Below are 27,008 nucleotides of genomic sequence, written 5' to 3' on the forward strand. Positions count from 1 at the left end.
AATTAGGATAATCCTAATAGGCCTTATTGAGAAGCCTGTCTCTTATACACATGACGATAGTGCGGAGAAGCCTGTCTCTTATACACATCTAGATGTGTATAAGAGACAGACCCTGAAGATGTAGTTCCCACTGTTGGATTTTCAAAAATTAACCTTAGACAAGGAAAGTTTGAAGTCACCATCTTTGACTTGGGAGGTGGAATAAGAATTCGGGGAATCTGGAAGAATTACTATGCTGAATCCTATGGGGTAATATTTGTTGTGGATTCCAGTGATGAAGAGAGAATGGAAGAGACAAAAGAGGCTATGTCAGAAATGCTAAGACATCCTAGGATATCGGGAAAACCTATATTGGTGTAAGTAATGTTAGCATTGTAAATGTAGGGACGGTGGCATTGGCCACTAAAGAAATTTACCTGTTACAGACTACTGAATAAGCTAAAATAGTCATGCTTTAGTATACTAAAATGTATGTAATTAACTGGGAGTTGTTAATTTACTGAGGCCTTGTAATGCTGTCTGTAGGGAAAAAGGGCTAAGGCTATATAGAATTCTTAAAAGTGGATATCTTAGATGTTCAAATATAAACTCATTGTTTTATGTGATAGTTTACTTTTTATAGAATTTTGCATTTTGAAATATTCCATTAACAAGGTTCTAAAATATCTCTTAATTTTTTCCCTTTTAATAATTTGTGTTTTGCTTTTGTCCTTTTTTTCTTAAAGAGTATTATTGTTTCAGAGTTATGTAAATGGTTTATTTTTCTAATACCACATTGATTTCTCAGTTTTCATTTCTACATTTCCATATTGGACATGTGATTGTTATCAAATTAGACATACACTTACATGATTGCATCCATGTGGGTGAACATTTTTTAAAAACGAAGTGACAAAGGACTCTTGTACTAGCAGCCCTCATAGCATTTATGCATAGTAAACAGTAGATGGTGCTATAGCCATGAGGCATAGCAAACTGAAAGTAGTTTAAATTGCTCTTTAACTTGGAGTAAACTAAATGTTTGCCCTTGCCTTCTTGTTCCTTTTCCCTTGTTATGGTTCACTATTAAGGATTTAAAAAAAAAAAATCAACCTCTCACGTGGTTAGATGAAAAATTGTAGAGTTTCTCCGTGGTCTTCAGTAGTAAATGAACATTTTTAAATGAGGTGATTTGGAAGCTCTGATTGCAAAAGTTAAAACTGTATTATATGATTATTGGTAAAGTTTATAGTTTTAAATTTTTATATATTAGAGAAGTTATTTGATTTGTATAAGTAATTCTCATGTTTATTGAATCTAAAGGAAAACTTTTAACAGGGCTATGTATGAAGAGAGAACTTTGCTGAACCACATAGGCTAAATTGGTATTTACAAATGTTTAAGCAGGGAATTAGTGATATCTGAAGTAAAAAATATTAATGGTGGTTATTTGTAAAACAATATTATGTACTTTTTAAAAACTAGTCATTTAATTTTTTTCATTTACTCTTTTATAGATTTATTCATTAATACATGCATTAATTCAACAAATATTTCTTTGAGCATCTACTATTTGCCAAGCATAGCTCTGGGGTTGGGGATGTGTTTGGGAATAAGAATAACAAAAATCCAAGTTAGACCTCAGGAGCTTACATTCTAGGAGGTGAGATATACACTAAATAGAATTAGTAAGTTACATTATGTATTAGATCATAAGTGAATTGAAAACAATGAAACAAGTAAAAGAATATCAGAAAGCCTATGGTAGTAGTGATGATAAGGACATGTTGCTCTTATAATTAGGATAATCCTAATAGGCCTTATTGAGAAGCTCACATTTGAAGTGAGGGAGGCAGTCATGCAGATATCTGTGGAAACGGCTCAAAGTAGGGGTATCCAGTTGTTAAGTGACTACAGTGATTACTGGGTAATCAAATAACAACAAGATATTTGCTTTCAATTCTGTCACCTCTCTCAGCTGGTGAATTTCCTGAATAGAAAAGAAAATACACAACTACTGTGATTGCTTCACCATTATAAACGCATAGTTAGTGAGAGTTTACAAAGATATAAGAATTAATTATGGACAGTGTAATATGTTTATGAAATATAGAATGGCTTGCCATTTGACCAGATTTTCTCATGGGAGTTTTACAATCATAGAGTTTTATTACTAAAGGGAAACTGCTTTTTGGAAGGAATGTGGTTCAAAAATATACAAAATGTACACAAAAGTACACATTCTTAATAAATTTCAAAGATATAGGGAAAAGTTTTTTTATATGTATTTTTATTGATATTTAATAGTTGTACATATGTGGAAAAGAATATTTAAAAACTTGATTGACTTACCATACAGAGCCAGCCACTGTTAGCATGTTGATGAATTTCCTATGCATAGATATTTATGAGACATGTAATGTATACAGTATTCATATAATAAATACAATTTTGGGCCAGGCACGGTGGCTCATGCCTGTAATCCCAGCACTTTGGGAGGCCAAGGTGGGCGGATCACGAGGTCAGGAGATGGAGACCATCCTGGCTGACATGGTGAAACTCCGTCTCTACTAAAAATACAAAAAGTTAGCTGGCGTGCATACCTGTAGTCCCAGCTACTCAGGTGGTCTTCAGTAGTAAATGAACATTTTTAAATGAGGTGATTTGGAAGCTCTGATTGCAAAAGTTAAAACTGTATTATATGATTATTGGTAAAGTTTATAGTTTTAAATTTTTATATATTAGAGAAGTTATTTGGTTTGTGTAAGTAATTCTCATGTTTATTGAATCTAAAGGAAAACTTTTAACAGGGCTATGTATGAAGAGAGAACTTTGCTGAACCACATAGGCTAAATTGGTATTTACAAATGTTTAAGCAGGGAATTAGTGATATCTGAAGTAAAAAATATTAATGGTGGTTATTTGTAAAACAATATTATGTACTTTTTAAAAACTAGTCATTTAATTTTTTTCATTTACTCTTTTATAGATTTATTCATTAATACATGCATTAATTCAACAAATATTTCTTTGAGCATCTACTATTTGCCAAGCATAGCTCTGGGGTTGGGGATGTGTTTGGGAATAAGAATAACAAAAATCCAAGTTAGACCTCAGGAGCTTACATTCTAGGAGGTGAGATATACACTAAATAGAATTAGTAAGTTACATTATGTATTAGATCATAAGTGAATTGAAAACAATGAAACAAGTAAAAGAATATCAGAAAGCCTATGGTAGTAGTGATGATAAGGACATGTTGCTCTTATAATTAGGATAATCCTAATAGGCCTTATTGAGAAGCTGACATTTGAAGTGAGGGAGGCAGTCATGCAGATATCTGTGGAAACGGCTCAAAGTAGGGGTATCCAGTTGTTAAGTGACTACAGTGATTACTGGGTAATCAAATAACAACAAGATATTTGCTTTCAATTCTGTCACCTCTCTCAGCTGGTGAATTTCCTGAATAGAAAAGAAAATACACAACTACTGTGATTGCTTCACCATTATAAACGCATAGTTAGTGAGAGTTTACAAAGATATAAGAATTAATTATGGACAGTGTAATATGTTTATGAAATATAGAATGGCTTGCCATTTGACCAGATTTTCTCATGGGAGTTTTACAATCATAGAGTTTTATTACTAAAGGGAAACTGCTTTTTGGAAGGAATGTGGTTCAAAAATATACAAAATGTACACAAAAGTACACATTCTTAATAAATTTCAAAGATATAGGGAAAAGTTTTTTTATATGTATTTTTATTGATATTTAATAGTTGTACATATGTGGAAAAGAATATTTAAAAACTTGATTGACTTACCATACAGAGCCAGCCACTGTTAGCATGTTGATGAATTTCCTATGCATAGATATTTATGAGACATGTAATGTATACAGTATTCATATAATAAATACAATTTTGGGCCAGGCACGGTGGCTCATGCCTGTAATCCCAGCACTTTGGGAGGCCAAGGTGGGCGGATCACGAGGTCAGGAGATGGAGACCATCCTGGCTGACATGGTGAAACTCCGTCTCTACTAAAAATACAAAAAGTTAGCTGGCGTGCATACCTGTAGTCCCAGCTACTCAGGAGGCTGAGGCAGGAGAATTGCTTGAAAGCCGGGAGGTGTAGATTGCAGTGAGCCAAGATCATGCCACTGCACTCTAGCCTGGGTGACAGAGCAAGACTTTGTCTCAAAACAAACAAACAAATAAATAAATAAATAAAATTTTGTATCCTGCTCTTTTTTTTAAATATGTTTATAAACACCTCTCGAATGTCTGCCTAAGCCCCATATTTGAAAGTTCTCCTGTTTACCTTTTTTTCTCTGACTTGCAATTAATTTCTCGTATTGATATTACTGTCTTTTCAATCTCTTTACTACTCCTTTTCCCTTTAGTGTTACCTGTCTTCAATTCCTCTTCTCTAATCACCTGTGTTGCTGATAGGAACAGTCCCTTAACCAGTCTCTAACTGCCAGTCTTGCCTGCCCTCCAAGCTCTCCTTTACATTGCCAGCAGTTCTTTTCTTTATTTGTTATTTTTCAAATTACAAAACTGGTACATGCTTGTGATGACCAGTGAAACAATACAAGAATATGTAAAGAATATGAGACTTTTAAAAATACAATTTTGATAATTTTACTACTTCTTAGCTTAAAGTCCTTCAAGTTCCTTTCATAGCTCCATGCATATTAGAAATTCTTTTTTTTTTTAAACTAATACAACCCCTGCGACTAGAAATAATGTCTAGCGTATAATGGGTCTGGCACTGACAGATCTGCTGTATAATAAGTAGGAAAGATGTTCAGCAGAACAGTGCTAAGCTCAGTGCTAGGGGATGGGGGCTGTGGAAGGGTAGCAGGAGGGGATACCTGTATTAGAGTCAGGTGGCAGTTCTCTTTGTTGCACGCAGCTTCCTCCTTACTGCCCACAGACATCTGGACCACTCATATGCCAAATACATTTACAGCATCTAATTTCTTCTGCCTGTGTCTTATCTGAGCCTAAACTAGTTGAGATAACTTACGCACAGTGCCTCTTAGAAGTCATTTTAATGCTTGGATAACTTTGTCCTCCTACCCCCAATAACAAGCAAGCAGAAAACAACAGACCTCTGAAAAGATTCATTTAATAGAAATAAATTAATCTAAAGATTAAGAATCTTTTCTATAATCACAAAATTACAAATTGACATGTTATTTGTGGGAAGTAGAGTGGATGACTACAGTAGCAGGTTATGACAATCTTTAGTTCTTCTCTACTTGTTCCTACACACAAGCCTGACGGCATGTGTGATGGCAAGTCAGGCCTTGGCCAGTGTCTCAGTCTGTTTTCCTGCTGCCGATAAAGTCATACCCAAGACTGGGAAAAAAAAAGAGGTTGAATTGGACTTACAGTTCCACATGACTGAGAAGACCTCAGAATCATGGCGGGAGGCAAAAGGCAGTTCTTACATGGTAGTGGCGAGAGAAAATGAGGAAGATGCAGAAGCAGAAACCCCTGATAAAATCATCAGATCTCGTGTGGCTTATACACTACCATGACAACAGTATGGGGGAAACTGCCCCCATGATTGAAATCGTCTCCCACCAGTCCCTCCCACAACACAGAATTACGAGAGTACAATTCAAGATGAGATTTGGGTGGGGACACAGAAGTAAACCGTATCAGCCAGATTTTACTTGATGTCACAGACTGGAAGTTTTTCTTGAAAAGTCAGAATCAGAATATCACTAGGCTTCTTTGTTTTATTAGCTCAGAAGTTCTTCTTGGCAGTTATATAGCATTTATTAATCAGCATAATATGTTAATTAAAATCTTCTGAAATAAGTGGTGAAAAGTTGGAAAATCATTAGTTTAGGGAGGAGACAGAGTCTGGAACCTGGATTCTAAGAGCTACTGTGAATTTGGTGATAAGTAACTTTACTTCTTTGGGCTTAAATGCCTCTTCTATAATAAAAATAGCTGTAAAATATTCTAATTCTTTGTATTCAGCTGTGTAGAGTGGCATGAACCAGAAACAATTTCAATAAAAATTAAAAATGGTATGCATTCCTTTTAAAGAGAGTAAAAATAAATGCCATGCAAACATTATGCTTTGTAATCATATTAACCTACAAAATCCTTTTTCTCTCACATCAACTATTTAGAAATTAACTTTAGCCTGTACTGTAAGGTATGAATTAGGTTATCTACTCTTGCCTGCTCCCCACCCCCAACTTAACTATTTAGAGCTTAATCAATCTGGCTGGCCCTTGAGATTTTTTTTAAAAAAATACAAACAAAAAACCTTCAAACTAGGTAGTCTTGACAAAGAAGGCCTTTCCAAGGGAAAAAGTAAACAGGTTTTGCAACTTTATAAATAGTGCAGAAAGCAGCAGTAATCCCAAATTTTAAGCTCAACATCCAGTATAGACATTTTCCATTAATAGTACAAGGCATGATTTGTTGATTACCTGAGGAATAAACTGAGCTGCGAGGTGTTTTAAACAGCTTAATCTGTTGAAATTTTCAGCAGTCCAGGGTTACACTGATGTCATAAGAAGGCACATGCTCTTTCTACACCCCCTCTTGCTAGTACCTGTGGAGTCTTAAAAGTTGGCCTCAGAGAGATAAAAAATTACCCCTTCTTTTTATAGTTGAATCCCCTAATGCTTTTAACCAGGGTAATCCTGGAGAGGCACAGGCTAAAATTTTCTTTTAGGATAATAACAATTCTAGTTGTGTTAGCATTCTCGAACTACTGGAAGGTGCCACTTTTCTCATTACACACTGCCTGCCATTCTGTGGAGTTACGTGAACTAACTTAACTTTTGGCCAGTCTTCACAAATTGAATGATTACAACAAAAGAAGCGATACATATATAGAGTTTCACTTGAGGCAGACAACATAATATCTCTGATTTGATCTTACTGGATGTTATGAATATTCCAATGAAAAAGTTTATTGGCTACTCTGGGCACACTGCCTGTGGGTAGCCCTCCTCTTCAAGGAGCAGTACAAATACATTAGACAGACAGATAGACAGACAGATATTCTTGACCCAGGGTCTTTGCACCATGAGTGGTTTCCCAAGACCCTCTGCAATCATACACACAATCCCAAGTGTATGTGCTTTTTTCTTGTGAGCAGATCCTAAAGAAGTTTGCGACTAAAAAGATTGAAAACCCTGTCAGTGAGTTTCCATATTAGGAGAAACAATAGCCAGGCTTTAATTATTACTTTTTCAACATGAGATTCTGTTTTGTTTGTTTCCAACCTTTATATGCTTATCTGACTCACCTTCCTTCTAGGCAGTATTACAGCATAATGTTAGTTGGCAAGTTTCTTTTAGTAATATTCTTTATTGTAAGTACCCAGGAGAAGTTAGATAGGTTATGATTATCCTAATACAGTTATCAGAAATTGAATCAAACGCACTTTTATTATGTTAGACGTCTAAATAATAGAGAATCCGAGTCCTGTTTTAGAATGCTGGAGACCTATAAATATGGAATTATGGTCTGCCTATGTCACATAATCAGTTGATCCTTAGATAGAGTGGTGAGTCCCCTAATTTACTAATTTCACCCTCTGAAACTCCTACTTACTGAATTTATAAGGCCTATTGGCTTAAGATTTCACCCCTTTCACTGGAGCCTTACCACACTGTCATCTTCATTAATGTCATTTACTTATAAGTTGACTCATCTCCAGATGTCCTTATTGAATGTGTCCTTTTGTCTCTTAACGACATTCACCTTCATAGCAACTGTAATTTACAGTAAAGCTTCTCAGCTGATTGATTTTGTAGGTAATTTAAGCACTGGGAGCCTGCAGAGGTCCCCATCCCTGCCGCCCCTATCACTTCAATCTAGTTAAAAACAAAATAACACAGAAAAAAACTCTTTGGCATTGTTACTAGGCAGCAAGATATTGTCCATACCACCTGCATCAGCATCAGCTGAGACCTTCAAAATTTTTGACAGTGAGACCAGATGTACTTTGGGGTTTTTTTCCCCACACATGCTCTCCAGATCATTCTGATTCATAGCAAAAATTGACAACTACTGGTGTAGGAGAAAGTGTGAGTCAGAAAGGCCCTAAATAGGTTATTTAATCTTTCTAAGCTTTTATGTCTGCACTTGTAAATAGGGATTATAATACCTGTCTTGTTATGTGAATTCCAAATAATGCATTTAAAGCCTTTCAAGCCTCTATTACAGTGTTTCACTAGTGTTCTGTAAATGCAACGGTGGATATGAATATTGTTATTGATAATATACTGTGTCCAGGTGTAGATGAATTAGGAGAACCAGTTTCAAAGTATTTCATTTTACAAATTCAAGCTCTGTGAAGCTTGTAATTACAGAAAATGGCACAGTTTGGTAGTTATGAATATGAGCTTTAGTGCTTATAGTAATTTTTATTTTTATTATTGCATGCTTTTAGTATTGCAATATTTTGCCTTCACCTATTTTAAGAATTTTTTTTCCCTTTAAGGTTATTATTTTAAGAAAAAATAACTACTTTTAGTGCCTATTAAGTGTGTATATAAAATACACAAAATGCTACAACTAATTAAGTTATCGTGTTATCTGTTTTGTGTAAGGTGATACTAATTGGTTTGAAAACAGAACAATGAAAACGGTTTCTGATACATTGCTCTGTGATGATTTTTTTTTTGTGCTTAAGTTTTGCTTTAAAAGCAGTATGTTCTAATATAAAATGCTGAAAGAAAATAACTATTTTACAAATTCATCTGGATGTAATTATACTAATGAATATTAAATAGTACTTAATATTATCAGTTTTCATAATAAACGATTTAGGAACTATTATAAACATGTATCGCTAAGGCTGTAGAAAAATATTTGGAAGGAACAACAGAGAGATATCTATCACTAGTCAGCTGTGGAGTTCATAATCTTTTAAATTTATCCCTTTTTATAATGTTTCTTAAACATTTGAAGCTGAGATACATGAAACATCTTTTTCTCTAGCGATGCTTGATAATTGACACAATAGAAAGCTCTTCAATTTTGTGATATTTTATAAATTAAAAATTATTTTGTATTGTTTATGAAATACATATTTTACATATACAAATTCAGTCATTTCAAATACCCCAACCTCTCTTGACATATTTTCCTTCATTGTACATACCTGGAAAAGCCACCGTCTTGGTCAGACCCAGTCACCTACACATTCTATGTTAGCACACAAATGCCAAACATTGATAGATTAGTAATACATGACTGTGATGGCTGGTCTCATATGAAAGTTATCATGACTGCCTGATTATCTTCTTATCTTAGAATGTTTGTTGTTCTCTCAAAATGACAGTTTCCCTCCTTGTCCTCTCTGTCTGTTCTCCCTTAACCCCACTGTGCTTTCAGTTTTTGCCTGAGTTCTTTAAGGAAATAGAAACTATCACACAAGAATATTCTCATGTTTCCCACTACCACATTTACTCAACTGTCTGCTTTTATTCCTAAACCCTGCCTTTTCTTCTGTAGTGTGGAAGAAGGGTTTCTCTTCCTACCCAAGTTCAGGTGCTTCATATTCCACCTCTTTCTGCTTTTGTATAATAGTATCCCTTCCCTTTCTTACGTGAGGAGTTTCTCTCTCTGGATCTTTCCCGTCAGCAGAATGTGCTTTCCTGTTTCTTGCCTGGAAGTATAGTGGAATCCTTTCATTCTACATATCTCTCTAACTATTGATTACTTTTTATAGTACCTTATTCAAACTTCTGGAAAGAGTTGCCTGTAGTGGCTGCTGTATTTCTTCATGTCACATTCTTTCCTCAGCAGACTCCATTTGTGCTTCTATTTCTGTAATTCCTTGAAACTGTTCTTCTTGGAGTCAGTAATTGTCTTCGTGCTGCCAAATCTATTGTTATTTTACTGCTCTTATTTTCCCTAAAATTGATTGTTTGTTCACATTTTTCCTTCTTTAAACTTTCCTTTTGCATTGGTTTTCCTTATACCTCATTGACAGTTTCAGTTAGTTTCTTTTATTAACTCCTCTTCTGCTTTGAGTCTAAATTTTGAAATACTCCAGGCCTTTTTCTGCACTTCCAGTTTTTTACATCCACATATTTTTCATACCACCTTACATACCATTTATTTACTCAAATGACCCAACTCTGTACTTCTGGTCCTGACATATCTCAAGTGCTCCTACTGATATAGCTAATATCCTAAAAACCTCCACTTGGACCTTTGAATAGTCACTTCAGATTCTCTTGACCAAAATAGCGTCTTTGATTTCCTTGTCGTGGCCAATTCTGAAACCTTCATCTCTGTCTTTTCCCATCTCAGTAAATGGCATCGTCATCTAATCTGTATCCTATAATTCTACCTCTTAAGTCTATCAGAAGTTAATCTAACTTTTTGTACCACCACTATATAGTTTATAGTAAGAGAATGGTTAAGAACTGGTTCTGGAGTCAGACTGCCTGGGTTCATATCCTGTTCACTATATGCAGTTTCTGTGACCTGGAACAGGTTAATTTTGTTGCACCTCAGTGTTCATGTTGGTAAAATTGTAAAAATAGTGTCTACTTCATACTTTGTCTACTCTGAAATAATTGGAACAGTGACTAGGACATTACGAATACTTTATTCCTCTTTAGTATTACTGTTGCTGCTGCCATCATCACCACCTCCTCTACCATCCTAGTCCCAGCCTCCATCATTTCTTCCTACTGTATTAACTTTCTAATTGTTTTCTATACCTATGTGCTTGTCTTCTACTCACCTCCCCCAAATCCATTCTAACCCATTCTTCATACAGTAGATAGAATGATCTTTTTCAATTGTAAATTATATAATATTACTATCAGGTCTAGAACAATCTGAGAGCCTTGTGTTGATTACACTTGTGTAAACTTCAGACTTCTTTCCATGGCTTACAAAACCTTAAATCTAGCCCTTACCTTTCTTAACCTCATCTCGTATCTCACTGCTCTTTTCTGATTATGCCCTAGCTGGATTGTTATTTTTCTTTGCATAGAGTTAGTCAGACCTACCTCAGAGTCTTTGTACTAATTGTTTCCTATGCCTGGAATTATACCCTCCCTGGTACTCATTCAGATCTTCACTTAAATTTCACCTTTCAGAAAGGTCTTCACTGATTACCCAATCTAAAGAAGCACCCCATGATAGTCCCTGTGTCATCTCATTGCCCTTTTAAGTCTCTGCCCAGAACTTAACATTATCTAATGTTTGTATTTGTTACTCTGCTTTCTCCACTAGAATGTGAGTTGCAAAACTCTATCCCTGTGTTGTGTGAATTTAGACTGTATCCCTAACTCATAGTATAGTATAGCATTCTCCTAAAGTCATGGCAAAATATTCAAGAATATGGTTGCCTTTAATTTGACTTTATCTGCCAATCTGTAATACATTGCCCTGTATGGACCCAAGTTCAAGAAAGCAATACCTTAACTCATCTTCTTATTCCTTAAGCTAGATTCAGCTCCCACTTACTAATTAGATTCTTTAAGTACATAGTTGAGTTTTCTCTGATCTGTTGACATTGAGTTAAGTTACCTTCTGAGGATAGAAGATTTGATAAAGGGCCAGGCGTGGTGTCTCACGCCTGTAATTCCAACACTTTGGGAGGCCCAGTGGGACGGATCACTGAAGGTCAGGAATTTGAGACCAGCCTCGCCAACATGGCAATACCCTGCCCCCTACTAAAAAATACAAAAATTAGCTGAGTGTGGTGGTGCACACCGGTAATCCCAGCTACTTGGGAGGCTAAGGCACGAGAATCGCTTGAACCCAGGAGGTGGGGATTGCAGTGAGCCAGGATCATGCCACTGCACTCCAGCCTGGATGACAGAGTGAAACTCTGTCTTTAAAAAAAGAGAAAAGATTTGATAAAGGTTCTAGTTTGGTTTAGCTTTATTGTAGCATGATTCTTAACTATTAAAATATTCTCAAATCAGCCAGTTGGATTGCCTAGGTAGTCATTACTACTTAACAGATGAGAAAAATGTATAATATAGAGCTAATACCTGACCAGAAAACTAAGATTATTCATCTCATTTTCAATAGTTAATTTGTGAGTTGATGGTAACCGTATTTTTTTTTACTTTAATTAAATAAAAGCGTGTTTTATGTAACTGGCTACAGAAGTTTCTGTAATTTTAGTGGATTAGGGTTAAAGGGGAAAATTACAACTTGACAGTGCTGAAAGTATGTGAATGGATCCACAAGATGAAGAAAAACAATACAAGACACTGAAATATGAGCTATCTTTTACCCTAAAGCTGGAAAAAGTTTGAAAATAGCTTCTTTATTTTGAGCTACAGCATGGACAGCACCAACAACACAGTACTCTGCAAGGATTTCTTTTTTTGTATTTGACAGCCAGTCCAAATTTCTCTTTAGTATTATTAACATACTCTTTTGTACTATTCACTGTCATTTCAATATTGTTGATGCTCTCTCCTTGCTCTTCTACTAGAAGAGATATCTGAATGAAAAGATCCCTTAAATCCTTTATTTGGTTCTCTAAATTAACAAGTTCCTTGTGTCTCTGTTCAATTTCTGAAAGTTGTGCTTTAGTGATACTGATTTCTGTAAGTAAGCTTTCATTAAAAACTTCCCATTTTCCTTGATGAAGCATATCATTTACTTCTTCTTCAGACATCTCTTTTCCAGCAACATCAAGCTGACGCAAAATAAATGTCTTGCACTTCTCTTGCTTTGCTGCTATTGTATCATTGTATGTAAACATGATTTGCTGAAAATGGTGGAACATTGAAGCATGCTGAGATTTAAGTATCCTTGTGACCACTGATGATGGACCATTTTCAACCTCTGACTTTTTAACTTCTTTAACTAAATCATTCAAACTTCTGTTGATGTATTCTGCCTGGATTTTTACCTCCTTTGTAATGGTAGACTCTCTCTTAAGTAGACTAAACCTTCTCATTGAAGCCACCAGACTTTGCTGCTGCTGCCCAAATTTTTGAACATTGTCTGCCAAATTGTTAATACTTTCCTGTAGTTTTTGGATTTCATGTAGGTGTCTCTCAGCTACAGGCTCTCTTTCATAAATAACAGCTTGCTGCAGAAACACCCCTTGCTCCTCTGTTTCTGTAGTTGGTACATGACTGTCTCTAGAGAGTTCAATTTCCTTTGTTCTCTGCTTTAGTTCTTGTAGTCGGTCTTTCATCTTCCCTTTCCTCCTAAGAAGCAAAAATTTTTGTATTGAACAAGTAGAAATTTGATATTTTTCCCCAGTAGCAGTTGACTTCACATAACTGTCTATATCCCAGCAAAAATTCTCCTAGTTTTCTCAAATGAGGTTAAAAAATTAGAAAATATCCATGAGCTTCCTCATAAAAGCCATTTAAATAGGGAAAGTAATATAAAATAATTTGTAAGTTACTTTGCATGTGAGTGCCATTTAGTTGTGTGCAATAGCCGAGAAAGCAGTGATGCAGACACAGTTGGCCAAAAGTAAGTTCTTCAGGGTCATAATATCTGTCACATGATAGTTTTTTTTAAAATAAAGAATGCTTTTGACTATACCTTCAACTTATAGGATTAATCTTCAGATGCTGACAGTGCCTTTGTTACTAAAGATAGTGTTTCCAGTTAATTTGGCCAATGTAATATTAAAAAATACTCGGTTTGCTAAATATGCATCATTCAGTTAAAACCATTGTAATGACAGTACAGATTTTATATGAGAACGTTAAGCTACATGGATAATATTGAATTTATTTTAAATTTTCCGAAGCCTCTGAATTAACATATTACTTGGCATAGTGTTTTTTCTAACTGTTGCATATATATGAAAACATTGGTTTGATTATGCTGATTTCTCATTCTTAGCATTCTTTTGCAAAGATATCCAGACTGTCTTAGAACAAAATTTATATCGATTTGTATTAGGTGATACTTTATAAACATGAGAATATATTTATATAAAATCTTACTTTGGGAGTAATAATAATATTGACACTTATCACATGCTGTGTTGGTAGTTATCCGTAAGAATCAAATTGATGTACCTAACTCATATTTAATGATATAGATATTCATGAAATGACATACATATATATAAAATGAAGGGATTAAGAAGCAGTAAAATACTATTATCACAGAGCATCTTGATTTTAGAAATGTCTTTCTTGACATTTTTGAAGATAAGAAGAGGCTGTTAGGGAGTACAAATAGCTCATTGGACCACATATAATATTAATATCAACCAGAAAAAAAAAAGTCTCTGAATGTGATGCTGTTATGCTGTAGGACTCAGTGTTTGATATGTTTATGGAAATATTTTTATTAATCTGGATGTTGTCATAGGAGGCATACTTAACAAATGTGTAGATGGTATAAAATTTGGAGGAATCTTTAGTATGTTGAAGTACAGGGTAGGGATTCAAAGATAAAAATAGTGTGGAACTTTATACTAAAAATAACAAATATATTTAATAGGAATAGATTTAAAATATTTCATCTAGCTATAAGAAAAATATTTTCATATCTACAGAGTAGAAGACCCTTGGGTTCACAATAGTCTCTATGAAAGTATTGGAGATTTTAATTAAGTAAGGTTTTTTTTTTTTTTGGAGATGGAGTCTTGCCCTGTGAGTCTTGCTGGCATGCAATGGTGCGACCTCTGCTCACTCACTGCAACTTCTGCCTCTCGGGTTTAAGTGATTCTCCTGCCTCAGCCTCCTGAGTAGCTGGGATTACAGGCACCTGCCACCACGCCCAGCTAATTTTTGTATTTTTAGTAGAGACGGTGTTTCACCATATTGGCCAGGTGGGTCTCTAACTCCTGACCTCGTGATCCGCCCACCTTGGCCTCCCAAAGTGCTGGGATTACAGGTGTGAGCCACCTACCCAGGCTAATTAAGCTTTCTATCAGAACTATCAGAATAGTCATTATGCTTTTATAAATAATAGTCTGATGTATGGATAAACTAAACTCTGCCGACTCTATGCTATTCAGAGCAAATTGCAAGGGTAAGGGGAACTCTATGAACTTCTGAGCATATTTTGAGATGGAAATTCATAAATTAGGAATTACCAAACTAGCATGGAAAGGATGAGATTTGAAAACCATGCCAAATGGAGACTCATTGAAACAACTGGTAATATTTGTCCCGTAAAAGAGAAGATATAGGGTGCGTATACGACTATCTTCTGAAACACAAAGATCTGTATATGCAAGTGGGATTAGACTTACTTGGCATAACTCCAAAGGGCAGTGGGTGGAAATTACATGGAAAGAGGTTTGATTCAATTTGTAAAGAAGACTTTTCAAACAAATACTGCTTTCCCAAGATGAAATGAGCTGCTTCATGAGGTGCTGAGTTTGCCATCACTGGAGATTTTCAAGATGTTCTTGAATGATGACTCCCATCAGGCATGTTACAGAAATGATGCCTGTTTTGGGTAAAAGGTTAAACCAATGTCCTGGTAATATTCCTTTGGTTTTAAAGGACTGGTATTTTGTGAAATAATCATGGAAGTCTACTATATGTAAAGTTTTAAATGGTGTAATATATATTTAATTTACAGTTATATAAGTAAAGTATATAAATTCCTCCTGTCCTTGAGGAATTTATAATTTAGGGTGAGAAGGACAATATACAATTTAAAAGATAAATGGGATAATTTTAGGTTTTGATACAATAATCAGGCAGGGTCTCTCTAAGCAGAGATTTGAGATGTGAGACTAAATGTTGAGAAGCCAGGCAGATGAAGAGCCAAGGGAGTATATTCTAGGTATAGGAGTTGGGGTGCCAAGGCAGTGAATGAGACCGATATGTTTTAGGAACAGAGTTACTGCATAAGAACAAAGTGAATGTAGATAGAAAGGAATGAGAATAGTAACATGGGAAGAATGAAGTAGAAAGGTAGGCATGGACCACATCATAAAGGGCTTGTGGGCCAAAGGAAGGAGTTTAGATTTTATTCTAGGTGCAGTAGAAGACAGTTAAAAGATAAATAGGATATTGACGTGATTTGTATATATTTTTTTCTTTTTGATATGTAATTTAAAATTTTTTAAAACTGAAACAAGGTGTCCCTATGTTGTCCAGGCTGGTCTTGAACTCCTGGGCTCAAGCCATCTGTCCACCTTGTCCTCCCAGAGTGCTAAGATCACAGGCATGAGCCACCATGCCTGGCCCTGATTTATATTTTTAAAAGATGTTGTTGCTTTCTATATAGAGAATAGTTTCCTGGGGAGTGGGTGGGAGTAGTTCACAGAAGAGACTTGACCCATTCGAGATGGAGTAAATGGGAACCATTAGGATATGGTTTTGGAAGTAGAAGCGATAGGACTTGATGAGTTTAACCCATCAGCACTGAACACAATCTTTTCTTGAAACACTTTGAAGAAAAGTATTTCTCCTGGTTTTTTCCCTTACCTTTTTGGCTCTTCCTTTATCACTATTTTCTTTTTCCTGGCCACTCCTTATCTCCCCCACCTGTAAATATTGGAAGAATTTAGACTCAGTCTTATTTTTATCCATCATTTTTTAGTCTCACGGCATTAAATGCTGTTCATAAGCTGATGACCCAAATTTGTATCTCCAGTCTAGGTTGCTCTTAAAGAACTACCTACCTGACAGCTGCATTTAATGCCTCTGTCTAAAATGAGCTCATAATCTTCCTCTGAACCCATAAATTGCCCCATCTCTCTTCTGGCCACTCTGTTTTTTCAGTTGCTCAGACCAGAGACTCGGAAGTCTTTTTTTGTTTGTTAGTTTTTTGAGACCGAGTCTGGCTCTGTCCCCCAGGCTGGAGCGCAGTGGCGCAGTCTCGGCTCACTGCAACCTCCGCCTTTCAGGTTCAAGTGATTCTTCCGCCTCAGCCTCCCAAGTGGCTGAGACTACAGGCATGTGCCACTACGCCCGGCTAATTTTTGTATTTTTATTAGTGACAGGGTTTCACCATGTTGGCTGGGTTGGTCACAAACTCCTGATCTTAGGTGATCCACCCTCTTCGGCCTCCCAAAGTGCTGGGATTATACGCATGAGCCACCATGCCTGGCCGGAAGTCATTCTTGACTTTTATTTTTTTTTCCCTACAGTTCATATGCAAACATAGCAAGTCTTGTCAACATCTCTTTCAAAATGTATTTGGATCTAGCCACCTCTTACCATCTCCCTGGTTCAAGTCCCTGTTGTTTTTATTTTTTATTTTTGAGACAGAGTCTTGCTTTGTTTCCTAGGCTGGAGTGCAGTGGCACAATCTTGGCTCACTGCAACCTCCATCTCCCGGGTTCAATCCTTCTGCCTCAGCCTCCCAAGTAGCTGGGACTACAGGCACGTGCCACCACGCCTGGCTAATTTTTGTATTTTTAGTAGAGACAGGGTTTCACCATATTGCTAAGGCTGGTCTTGAACTTCTGACCTCATGATCCACCCCTCTCAGACTCCCAAAGTGCTGGGATTATAAGCATGAGCCACTGCGCCCAGCCAAGTCCTGATCATTACAGTAGTCTCCTAAGTGTTCTCCTTGTTTCCTTTTTGTACCAACTACCCCCAAACTGCCCCCACCACAAACCTTTGGTCTTAACACAGAATTCAGAGTTAAAATGTAGGTCAGACCATGTCATTTCTGTGCCTAAAATCCTCCTTTGGCATTATCTCTTAGAGGAAAAACTACAGCCTACAAAGCTCCACAATGACTTCACCCTCCTGTCACCCCTCTGACCTCATCTCCTACAACTCTCCCTTGCTCTGCTTCAGTCTCACTGTCCTTGCGGTTCTCACACAAATCTGGCACCATCTGGCTTTAGGGCCTTGGCACTTGCCTTCTCTTCTATTTGAAGTGTTCTTTCCCATGTAGTATGTGACATATTTCTCCAACCCAGTCCTTACTGAAATGTCACTCTCTGAGTTAGGATGTTCTTGGTCACCCTATCTTGGACTCTACCTTCTCTCAACTCTCTGGCCCTTCCCAGCTTTGTTTTTCTTAGCATTTTCCACTATTTAACATACCATATATTTTACTTATTTATATTAACTTAATTGTCTACTTTCTCCTCCCAATATTAACTCCATGAAGTCAAGGGTTTTTATTCATTCTGGTACCTCGTAGAGTTAATATTTGGAGGAGAAAGTAGAGGGTCTTTATTCTTTCCCAACACCTGATGAGTCTTATATTTACTTGAGTTCTCATGTTGAGATCTTGATATCTTAGATTTACTTGAGCTCTTAATATGTGCCAGGCACTGTTCTAAGTGTGTTGTATGTTCTTATAAGAACAAGTATTGTCATGATCTCTATTCTATAGATAATGAAATTAAGATCTCAGCTTTAGTAATTGAACCATGTTGTCAGCTAGTGGTAGAGTTGAGATTCAGATTCTGGCAGTATAGTTTGAAGGACTCAACTCTTTACTATAGCAGAGTATGTGTTACTATACTATAGCATACTAGAGCATAATAACTTCACCATAGTATAGCATAGCTTTACTATGCTGTGAAGCTTTTTCAGTGGTGTTAGAGAGATCGTCTAGGGTGAGTTCTGAAAAGAGGCAATTAGGTCAGTTAAGTGGTTGGGAAAAGAGTCTCACAAGGGATAAGACCTTGAAATCTGTTTTTGTCAGAAAAAGGTGTTTTATAGATATTAAAAGTTTATTCAGAAACATTTGGTACATTACTTTATTGCCACATAACTATATTGCTGAGCATTTTAAGTGCTGGTGGGAAATATTTAAGAGCAAGTTTTTGTTGCTGAAATGCACTTAGAGCATTCTACTATTTATTTTACCTATTTTAAATATTTAATTCAAATAGCTGGTAGTGTTTTGTTTTTGCCACTGATTTGCTACAGTAAAGGTACAAAAGTTCAGTCAGTACAATTTATAATAGGGGACTAAGCTGGAAAGAGATTCCATACCCCTCTTCCTCTGCATATTTTTATTGTCTATATTTTACTTTACTGGCAAGGAACAGTTTCTCTACCTTCAGAGTAGAGCTAACCAAAGCTAGTGTTTTTGTAAGATCCAAGGAAAAAAATGAGCTATGAATGATACTAGACCTGGAAAAATTATGAAAGGAAGATTAGTCAGGAGGAATATTAGAAGGTAATATAGAAAGAATTGCCAATTTTAGGTGTTAAAAAGTTGTTTTTTTCTTCTGTGTTTAATATTATATAATATATGTATATTTTGAGATGGTCTCGCTCTGTCACTCAGGCTGGAGTGCAGTGTCATGATCTCAGCTCACTGCAATCTCCACCTCCTGGGTTCAAAGCGATTCTCCTTCGTCAGCCTCCCGAGTGCCTGAGATTACAGGTGCCCATCACCATGCCCAGCTAATTTTTGTATTTTTAGTAGAGACAAGGTTTCACCATGTTGGCCAGACTGGTCTTGAACTCCTGACCTCAAGTGATCTGCCCGCCTCAGCCTCCCAAAGTGCTGGGATTACAGGCATGAACCACCATTCCTGGCCAAATATTGTGTAAAATATTTGATAATTATCCTGATACGGATACTTAAAGACACATAAAACTATTGGGAATTAATTGTGGAAACTTTTTACCATGTGGCAACTTTGTGAAAGCAGAATTATCATCCATGTTTTATTACATACATCTGATAAGAACTAGTCTTCTTTTCAGTATAGAGAAAATTTGACGTTAAAGTAAGTTGGCTTAGTGATTTATCTTGTGTAGCTTCCTAGTGTTCATTTTTTGGTTTAGTGGTATTTATGACTTCCTTATCTATAAGCTCTTTCTAGTTTACCATATTGATGCTGAAAATAAATTATTCCCCAAAGTGTTGAAGCTATCATGTCACATTTAATGTAGCCATAAACTTTTTAAATAAGCTTTTTAAAAATGTTATTTTCCCTCAAATTAATAATGCATGTACACAGGTTAACAAATCAAGTCATGTCAAGGCTTCTAAAGATATATATCTGACCCTTGCCTTCCCTACCACATCCCCTTTCCAATTCTCCATTCCTTAAAGGCAGTCATAAAGGCAGTCATTTTCAGCTCCTTAGCTACATGTTGCGTCTAAACTCCTATTTCTAGGTAATTTGCATGTGTAGGTATTTTTGCTTCTTCAGTTTTATTTTATTTTATTTTATTTTTTTTGAGACAGAGTTTTGCTCTTGTTGCCCAGGCTGGAGTGCAATGATGTGATCTCAGTTCACTGCAACTTCCTCCTCCCAGGTTCAAGTGATTCTCCTGCCTCAGCCTCCTGAGTATCTGAAAATACAGGCTCCTGCCACCATGCCCAGCTATTTATTGTATTTTTAATAAAGACGGGGTTTCACCATGTTGGCCAGCTGGTCTTGAACTCCTGACCTCAAGTGATCCACCCGCCTCAGCCTCCCAAAGTGCTGGGATTACAGGCGTGAGCCACTACACCTGGCTGCTTTTTTCGTTTTAGTTATTATATTGAATTTCTTCTATGGAAGATGTAGATTTAATCTTCTCTCATACCCCCATTCTTCCCTCAGCTTTACCCTTTTAATACAGTTATATCACAAATTTTGGTTAATCAATATTTTGTGTTTACATTATTATGACTACCCAAATACTATTTATATGTGAGTCACCTAAGGTACTGTGGCTATATTTCCTTTCTCAAATAATTTTTTAAATTATTTCTGAGTTTTTTCAATGGATAGAGATAAAAGATGAATATATTTAAGAAAACTTCTTGTTGACGTATTTATACATATACAGAAAGTCCCCAAAGCATAAAGGTATATTATGATGATTTTTCACAAAGTAAATACATCCATGTAACTATCACATAGATCAAGAAACATATAACATTTAAATTTTTTTAAAAAATATTAATTACCAAAGTTTTTCACCTGCTTAATTTTGTACATACGCATCGCTAATTCATTCTAAAGCTGAAGTGAATTGAAAATATCCTCTTGACATATTTAAATATAGACTGTATATAGTTTTATTTCATTTTATTCATCTTTTGAGGCTCCTTTCCTGGAACTTCTAATGTAATCTGATTGTGTTAGAATTTTCTTTTCCTCTTGTCTGTTCTCTCTTTTTGATTTCCAGTTCCTCACCTTTCTTGGTTTATCTCCTTGATTTGGGAGTGTACTATAGCTTCTTTTCAAAATATAAATGCAATGATAATTTGCATTACTGAAAATATTTTTATTCTGTCCTATACTTGAATACTATATTTTCTTTGGATAAAATTTTCAGTTTGAAATTATATTCCCTCAAAATTTTGAAAGTTTTGTTACTACGTCTTCTAGTTTTGTTACCCCTGAATATTCTGCCCTCTGTTTTCTGATATTTTGTAGACTGGGTTTTATATTTCCTTTCATGAAATTCTTGACCTTTTCTTTTCATATTCCTGGTGTTCTGAAATTTCATAATAATGTGATCTGAGGTAGGTCTTGATGCATTTATTTGGTAAACATTTAGTTGGTCTTTTCAACCTACAAACTCATGTATTTAGGGACTTACTTTTTTAAAAATAATTTCTTTAATAACTTTATTTTCTCCATTTTCTTTGTATTATTTTCGTGGCCTTTCAGACATTAAGAAAATTAAAGAAGCAGTCCAGTCCAAGAAAAGCAGTGTCCAAATAAGGGGAGTTTTAAAGTGACTTGCTTAAGGCCACACAACTGAAAGGTGGCAGGGGCTTCGTTTAGGCATGTCTACTTGATTGCGAATCTGTTTTCTTCCCTATTGTGTATTTAGTAGAAATTGGTTATCCTAGTGAAATACACACAAATAATGTTTATCTATATCAAATACTGTGTTATGTTACTAATATACATACTATATCTATTTAAAAGAAAAACTTCAGCAGGAGATAATATAGCGTATAGTTTCTAAAGTAATGTTGTTGTTTGAAGCTTTATTAGGCTCTTTAATATAATCAGACCAAACTGATCACTTTACACTATAAAAGAAGAAAAATAATTTGGATCTCACAGACTTATGTTTACAGAAAGTCTCTCTAAGAAATAGTAAATTTTATCTTTGGTACTATATGGAGATTGGGATTCTTATATTTTCTTCTGATTCAAGTCATAGTCATCTAACCAGATCTCTTATACTAGCTTGTCACTATGAATTATTTTTTAAAAATTAATTAATAAATTAATAGAGAAAGGATCTCACTTTGTTGTCCAGGCTGGTCTTGAACTCCTAGCCTCAAGAGATCCTTCTACCTTGACTATGAATTCTTAAAGCTACAGCATATATAGCTGAAGTGCTAGTTGCTGCATTATTTTTTTTTAAACTGACTTGCACCCCTAAAAAAGAAAGAGTAACAGTGTTAGAAGCTCAGAGGAGAGAGAAAGAGAAAGTGGCATCAAACAAAAGATTTTGATTTTGTATTCATGAAAATTAAGTCCTATATTTATACAATGGCTCAGTAGCTTTTAACAATCTTTAATTTTCACATTCCTCAAGAACTACAACGTCTTGAACTTTCTCCTTGATTACATGGTTTGGAACAAATCCTGAAACAACTCCCTCGAATGGTTTTATGACTGGAAAGATCTTTCTCCTTTTCTGGGTGTGTTGCTTTGTTTTGTTTTTGAGATACCATCTCACTCTATCACCCAGGCTAGAGTACAGTGGCTCAATTGCGGCTCACTGCAGCCTGTACCTTCCAGACTCAAGCGATCCTTCCCCCTCAGCCTCCCGAGTAGCTGGGACTAAAGTTGCATGCCACTGTGCTTGGCTGATTTTTTAAAAATTTTTTGTAAAGATGAGGTCTCACTATGTTGCCCAGGCTGACCTCGAACTCCTGGGCTCAAGCAGTCTTCCCGCCTCAACCTCCTAAAGTGCTGGGATTATAGGCGTGAGCCAGTATACCCAGCCTCTTTTTTAAAAAATTAGAAATAAAGTAATCAAAAGCTTTTTTCTAAAGCATCATAGTTTTAAAATATTTTAAGAAATAGACGATATTTCAAATTGATATTGGAGCACAGTGTACACAGGCCTTTGGGAAGGTAAATTTTCCTGTGAAGTGCCTTTGAGAAGGTGCATTTTACTGCTACTGATTTTGGAAAGCAGGATATTGGAGTCTGACGTGTATAAAGGTTGTTTTTTCCTGGATTTTTATTCATGTAATATTCCCTGAACAAGCACCACACTTTTATATTGAATAAAAGGTACTTTAAGGAGCCCTTTAAAATATATTAATATGTCCTTTGTATTTATTAATCTTAATAAATTTACAAGCAAAAAACAAGAAAATATCCTGCTTTCTTTTTAGATCCGTATACATTATTGATATTCAAGGCAAAACATGGAAATAGAATCGGGTTTCCTTTCAGTGTTATACATCATGGCATACATATTATGGAAATGATGTTTAAAGTGAGCTATAAAGGTTATACTGTGTTTTTCTTGGTTAATGAATCCTATGCCTGTATTTCTTTTGAACATTTAGAGAATATTTATGTGAAAGATCCTTTACATAATTAGGTTATTTCTAGTTTCTTAGGAGTAATTTCCTATGTTTGCTGTGGTCACTGACTGGTGGCCACTCTGTTAAAGGTGGGCAAGTGTATTTAGTGAAATTCGTCAGTAGCCTAGCTTCATTGAGGAGTTATACAAGAATGCTCTAAGTGTCCTGATAAATTATGGATACATTGAGGCTATTTTTTTGATTGTGACTACCAACGCCCTATGGAGTTTGCTCATTATAGCACAGGTAGGAGAATGTAGGCCTTATTTTTCTCTAGTGATTTTTGTAGCCTAAGTGGATCTCACTTCCTGCTATAATCCTGGGTGAGTCAACAGAGTTATTCCTGTCTTTGTATACAGATTATGTTGTATTATTCCTAGTTAACTGCTTCATCTAGGAAGCTCAGTTTTAGTTCCCTGTAATGCAGCAAACTCTAAACCTCAGCTTTAAGGTAAAGTATTTGCCCAGTGGAATTAGGTTTAATTACTACTCTTCATTTTGGCTTTAAGTATGTTTCCTCATCATTTCTGGCACCTGAAAACTTCTCTTTTTTACTCTAAAATTTAGTGATGTTGTTTTAAAATTTGTCTTTTTTAAACTTACGATTACATCAAATTCTGTATGTTTACAGAAAGAGGGAGTAACTTCTGTATCTGTGCATTTTGACTGAAGTCATAGTTGCTTGCCTTTACAGAATTAACATAATTGAGAATGTTTCCCTAAATCCTTGTTCATCTGTGTAGAAATTGACTTAAGATAGGTACTCAGATCTGTTTATATGCTATATATAAATTGCATTTTCTAGTAGTTGCATACTCATAACTATATGTATAACTATCCAATTTATTGATCTTATATCTTCATTAATTAGAATACTAGGCAAAGTAAGACAAACATGCATATTAGAATTGAAAACATGCAAGGACGGGAATCATATAAGCATAAAATATGAAGCTCCTAGTTGTGAAATCATTTAATTGCTTAGACTAGGTGAAATTGATGAAATTACTATTTTATGCAGTCTATTCTGTACCTTAAATTTATTACGTTGGAAGAATTATATACAAATATGAATCATCTTTTATTATGTTTAACTTACAGCATTGCTTTATAGTTTTGGATTTTACTAGCAAGAACTATATCTGTGAACTTAAACATTATATTTAAAAAAGAAAGAACAATAACTCGTATGTGTGATAATCAGCTTTGACAACTTGTTCTGGGAAATAGAAAAGTAAACTGGTGCGACTCAACTCAAATACAAGGTTCTCTGCCCTATTACAGACACTGAAAATCCCTAGAAACAGAAACATGAGTAAAAATTACCTAGTACTTTAAGAAATATGCCCTGGGATAGATACTTAGTGTATTTATAGATTTTTTTAAAAGTAGGCCATTTCTTTTGATAGTGACTGTAATGATTAAATAAAACATTTCAAGAAATGTGACCAGTTTTTACCCAAGAGAAAACAGAATATTCTGTTGCTTTTGTATATGAAGTCAACTTGCAACATTTTTCTAGTGCAAGTGAAAGCAGAGGATCTTACCGTAATGTTAACCTCTTTGACTGCTAAAGTGAGGGCCAAATAGTAGTTTCTAAAAACTAAAAAAAATACAAATTGCATATATTGTCTAATTTTGAATTATCTGACTCTTTTTTTTGCAATATAAGCTTTCAATGCTTTTTTCCTACTTTTTATTTAGTGTAAATAAGTTATTGAATTAACTTGTTTAACAACATATTAAGATCATTTTGTTTAAATATAAGACTTGTATAATTTTTGAACTTTTATCTGATTTAAGTAACCTGTACATACATAAAATGATTTTTATATTACATTTAAAACTGCATAGCTATGAAGATAATGTGTTCTAGGTATTATATGGCCAATTCTCAAGTCCACTTTTAAAATACATAAAAAAGTCATTATTTTGATTTGAAATGGAATATTTATTAAATTCTAACATAGTAACAATTATAACTTTGAAAGTATCTAACCTATCTACATAGGTTGTATTTAAATGATGCTGATTTAAATTTTTCAAGCTATCAATTAAATGGTAACCCTTATGTTAAATGGTGTAACTTAAGTATTTTTAATGTACTAATTGAGATATTATAAAGGTTAGTAAGTACTTCGATATTTTATGGTAGCCCTTTCACAAGATTATTTTCTAATTTTTTAAATTTTAGGAGAGTCTAGTAAACAACAATGAAGCAATTAAGACCATTATAGCAAATTATCTCAGATTTTTAAGGTTATATGTATGTGTCAAATTCGGGTATAAGCTGCTTTTCAGAGTTAACTATAAAAATGTTCTCTGAAGTAAGCACATTCATAGTGTCTATAAAAGAAATAATTTTAGATTTGTTTTTACATCTGACTTTCTAGTATTTCTAAAATGAGAGCTTACTTTTTAAAAGACTTAAAAATTTTTTCTTTTCTCTGAAGTTGATTTTTATTACAGTAGTCTATTTTCAAGAGCTTTATACCCAGATCCCAGTCAGCATGTCAGTAATATATGTGAACAAATCAGCTACCGGTACCCCTGTCCAAATCTGAGTAAAACAAGTAACCCTCATTATTTGTTGAGCGATTTTTAAATGTACCAGTATAACCAGATTTCAGTCTATGGATACCTCATATTAAAAGGTACAAAAAAGAGTCGTTTATTTACCTTTCTGTCTTCTTCCTTTTGTTGGTTTTCCACCTGCCGTGTTGGAGTCCTGCCTTTGAGAGAAAATCTGAACATCTCATGTAATGTTTTGAGCAAATTATCTAAATCTCTATCTTATAGGGCACAGGCTAATTTCTGTATAGTTTTCATGTTGTTAATTGAGAGCCAAATAATGAAGTCAAATAAGAGATAAAGTTGTACTTTTGCTGTTAATAGCAAGTGAAAATAGATTGCTTACTTCACACCTGGAGAATCCGGTTCTGCCTGTTAGATGCCTGTTCTTTAGATTAAAGGAAGATCATTTTCATTGGAGCTAGTTGGTAACAGGAAGTCCTCGTTAAACTGCCTACGTAGAGTATTTGGCATTGGATCTGCAAATTTAGTCGTACGTTATATATGTAATATATTATTCTAAGAAAAAGGATTTGTATTTAAACAAAGGTTACTTTCTTTTCTATAGATATCAAAACTTGCTAAAAATATAGAATTAAATAGGAATGAAAAGAAGCTTGGTGTAAAGGCTTTTTTTATTCCATTTACTTTAACATGGTTGAAATCTGTCCTATTTTAGGAAGTCCCATAAGAGCTTAGCTCATAAAATCATAGAATTTCAGAAGGGAAACATCCAGGAAAGAGCTCATGTCTGTAAAGCATTCATCCCACTTTACTTTTAATTTTTTTTTTTTTTTTTTTTACTTTTTATTATGCCTGCTGTTTTTATTTTAAAATAAATTTTATATAGAACTAAAGTTATCCAGCAATATATGTTAAATCATTTATTTTGTCAATATAACAACTCAAAATTAATTTATACCAGAGGGAAATGTTTATAGGAAGAATTAGAAATGAAAATCTCTCTTGTACTACCAAATTTCAGACCCATTTTTTCTACCTGACTTGTTACTGTTTGAAGGCAAGAAGGTCATTGCTGTATCTATCAAAATCATT

General features: G+C 34.9%; 2 protein-coding genes across 5 annotated transcripts in view; one reads left to right on the forward strand and one right to left on the reverse strand.

The window, feature by feature from the left end:
• Positions 1–27,008, forward strand: part of ARL13B (ADP-ribosylation factor-like 13B) — a 93,273-nt gene that overhangs the window by 33,527 nt on the left and 32,738 nt on the right. For 3 of the 4 annotated variants that reach the window (XM_011977270.1, XM_011977268.1, XM_011977269.1), the window contains one exon: positions 110–356. The exons of the other annotated variant lie outside the window; for it this stretch is intronic. In XM_011977270.1, coding sequence (XP_011832660.1) covers positions 286–356 — 71 coding nt within the window. In that variant the 5' untranslated portion in view covers positions 110–285. The remainder of the gene's footprint in view (positions 1–109; positions 357–27,008) is intronic. 4 annotated transcript variants of the gene reach the window in all.
• STX19 (syntaxin 19) lies at positions 12,262–26,305 on the reverse strand. The gene is made up of 2 exons (XM_011977267.1): positions 26,061–26,305; positions 12,262–13,171 (listed from the first exon to the last, which is right to left on the reverse strand). The coding sequence occupies exons 1-2, from the start codon at positions 26,138–26,140 to the stop codon at positions 12,274–12,276; spliced, it is 978 nt and encodes a 325-aa protein (XP_011832657.1). The 5' UTR covers positions 26,141–26,305; the 3' UTR covers positions 12,262–12,273.

Source organism: Mandrillus leucophaeus, unplaced genomic scaffold (assembly GCF_000951045.1).
Source record: "Mandrillus leucophaeus isolate KB7577 unplaced genomic scaffold, Mleu.le_1.0 Scaffold176, whole genome shotgun sequence".
NCBI lineage: Eukaryota > Metazoa > Chordata > Mammalia > Primates > Cercopithecidae > Mandrillus > Mandrillus leucophaeus.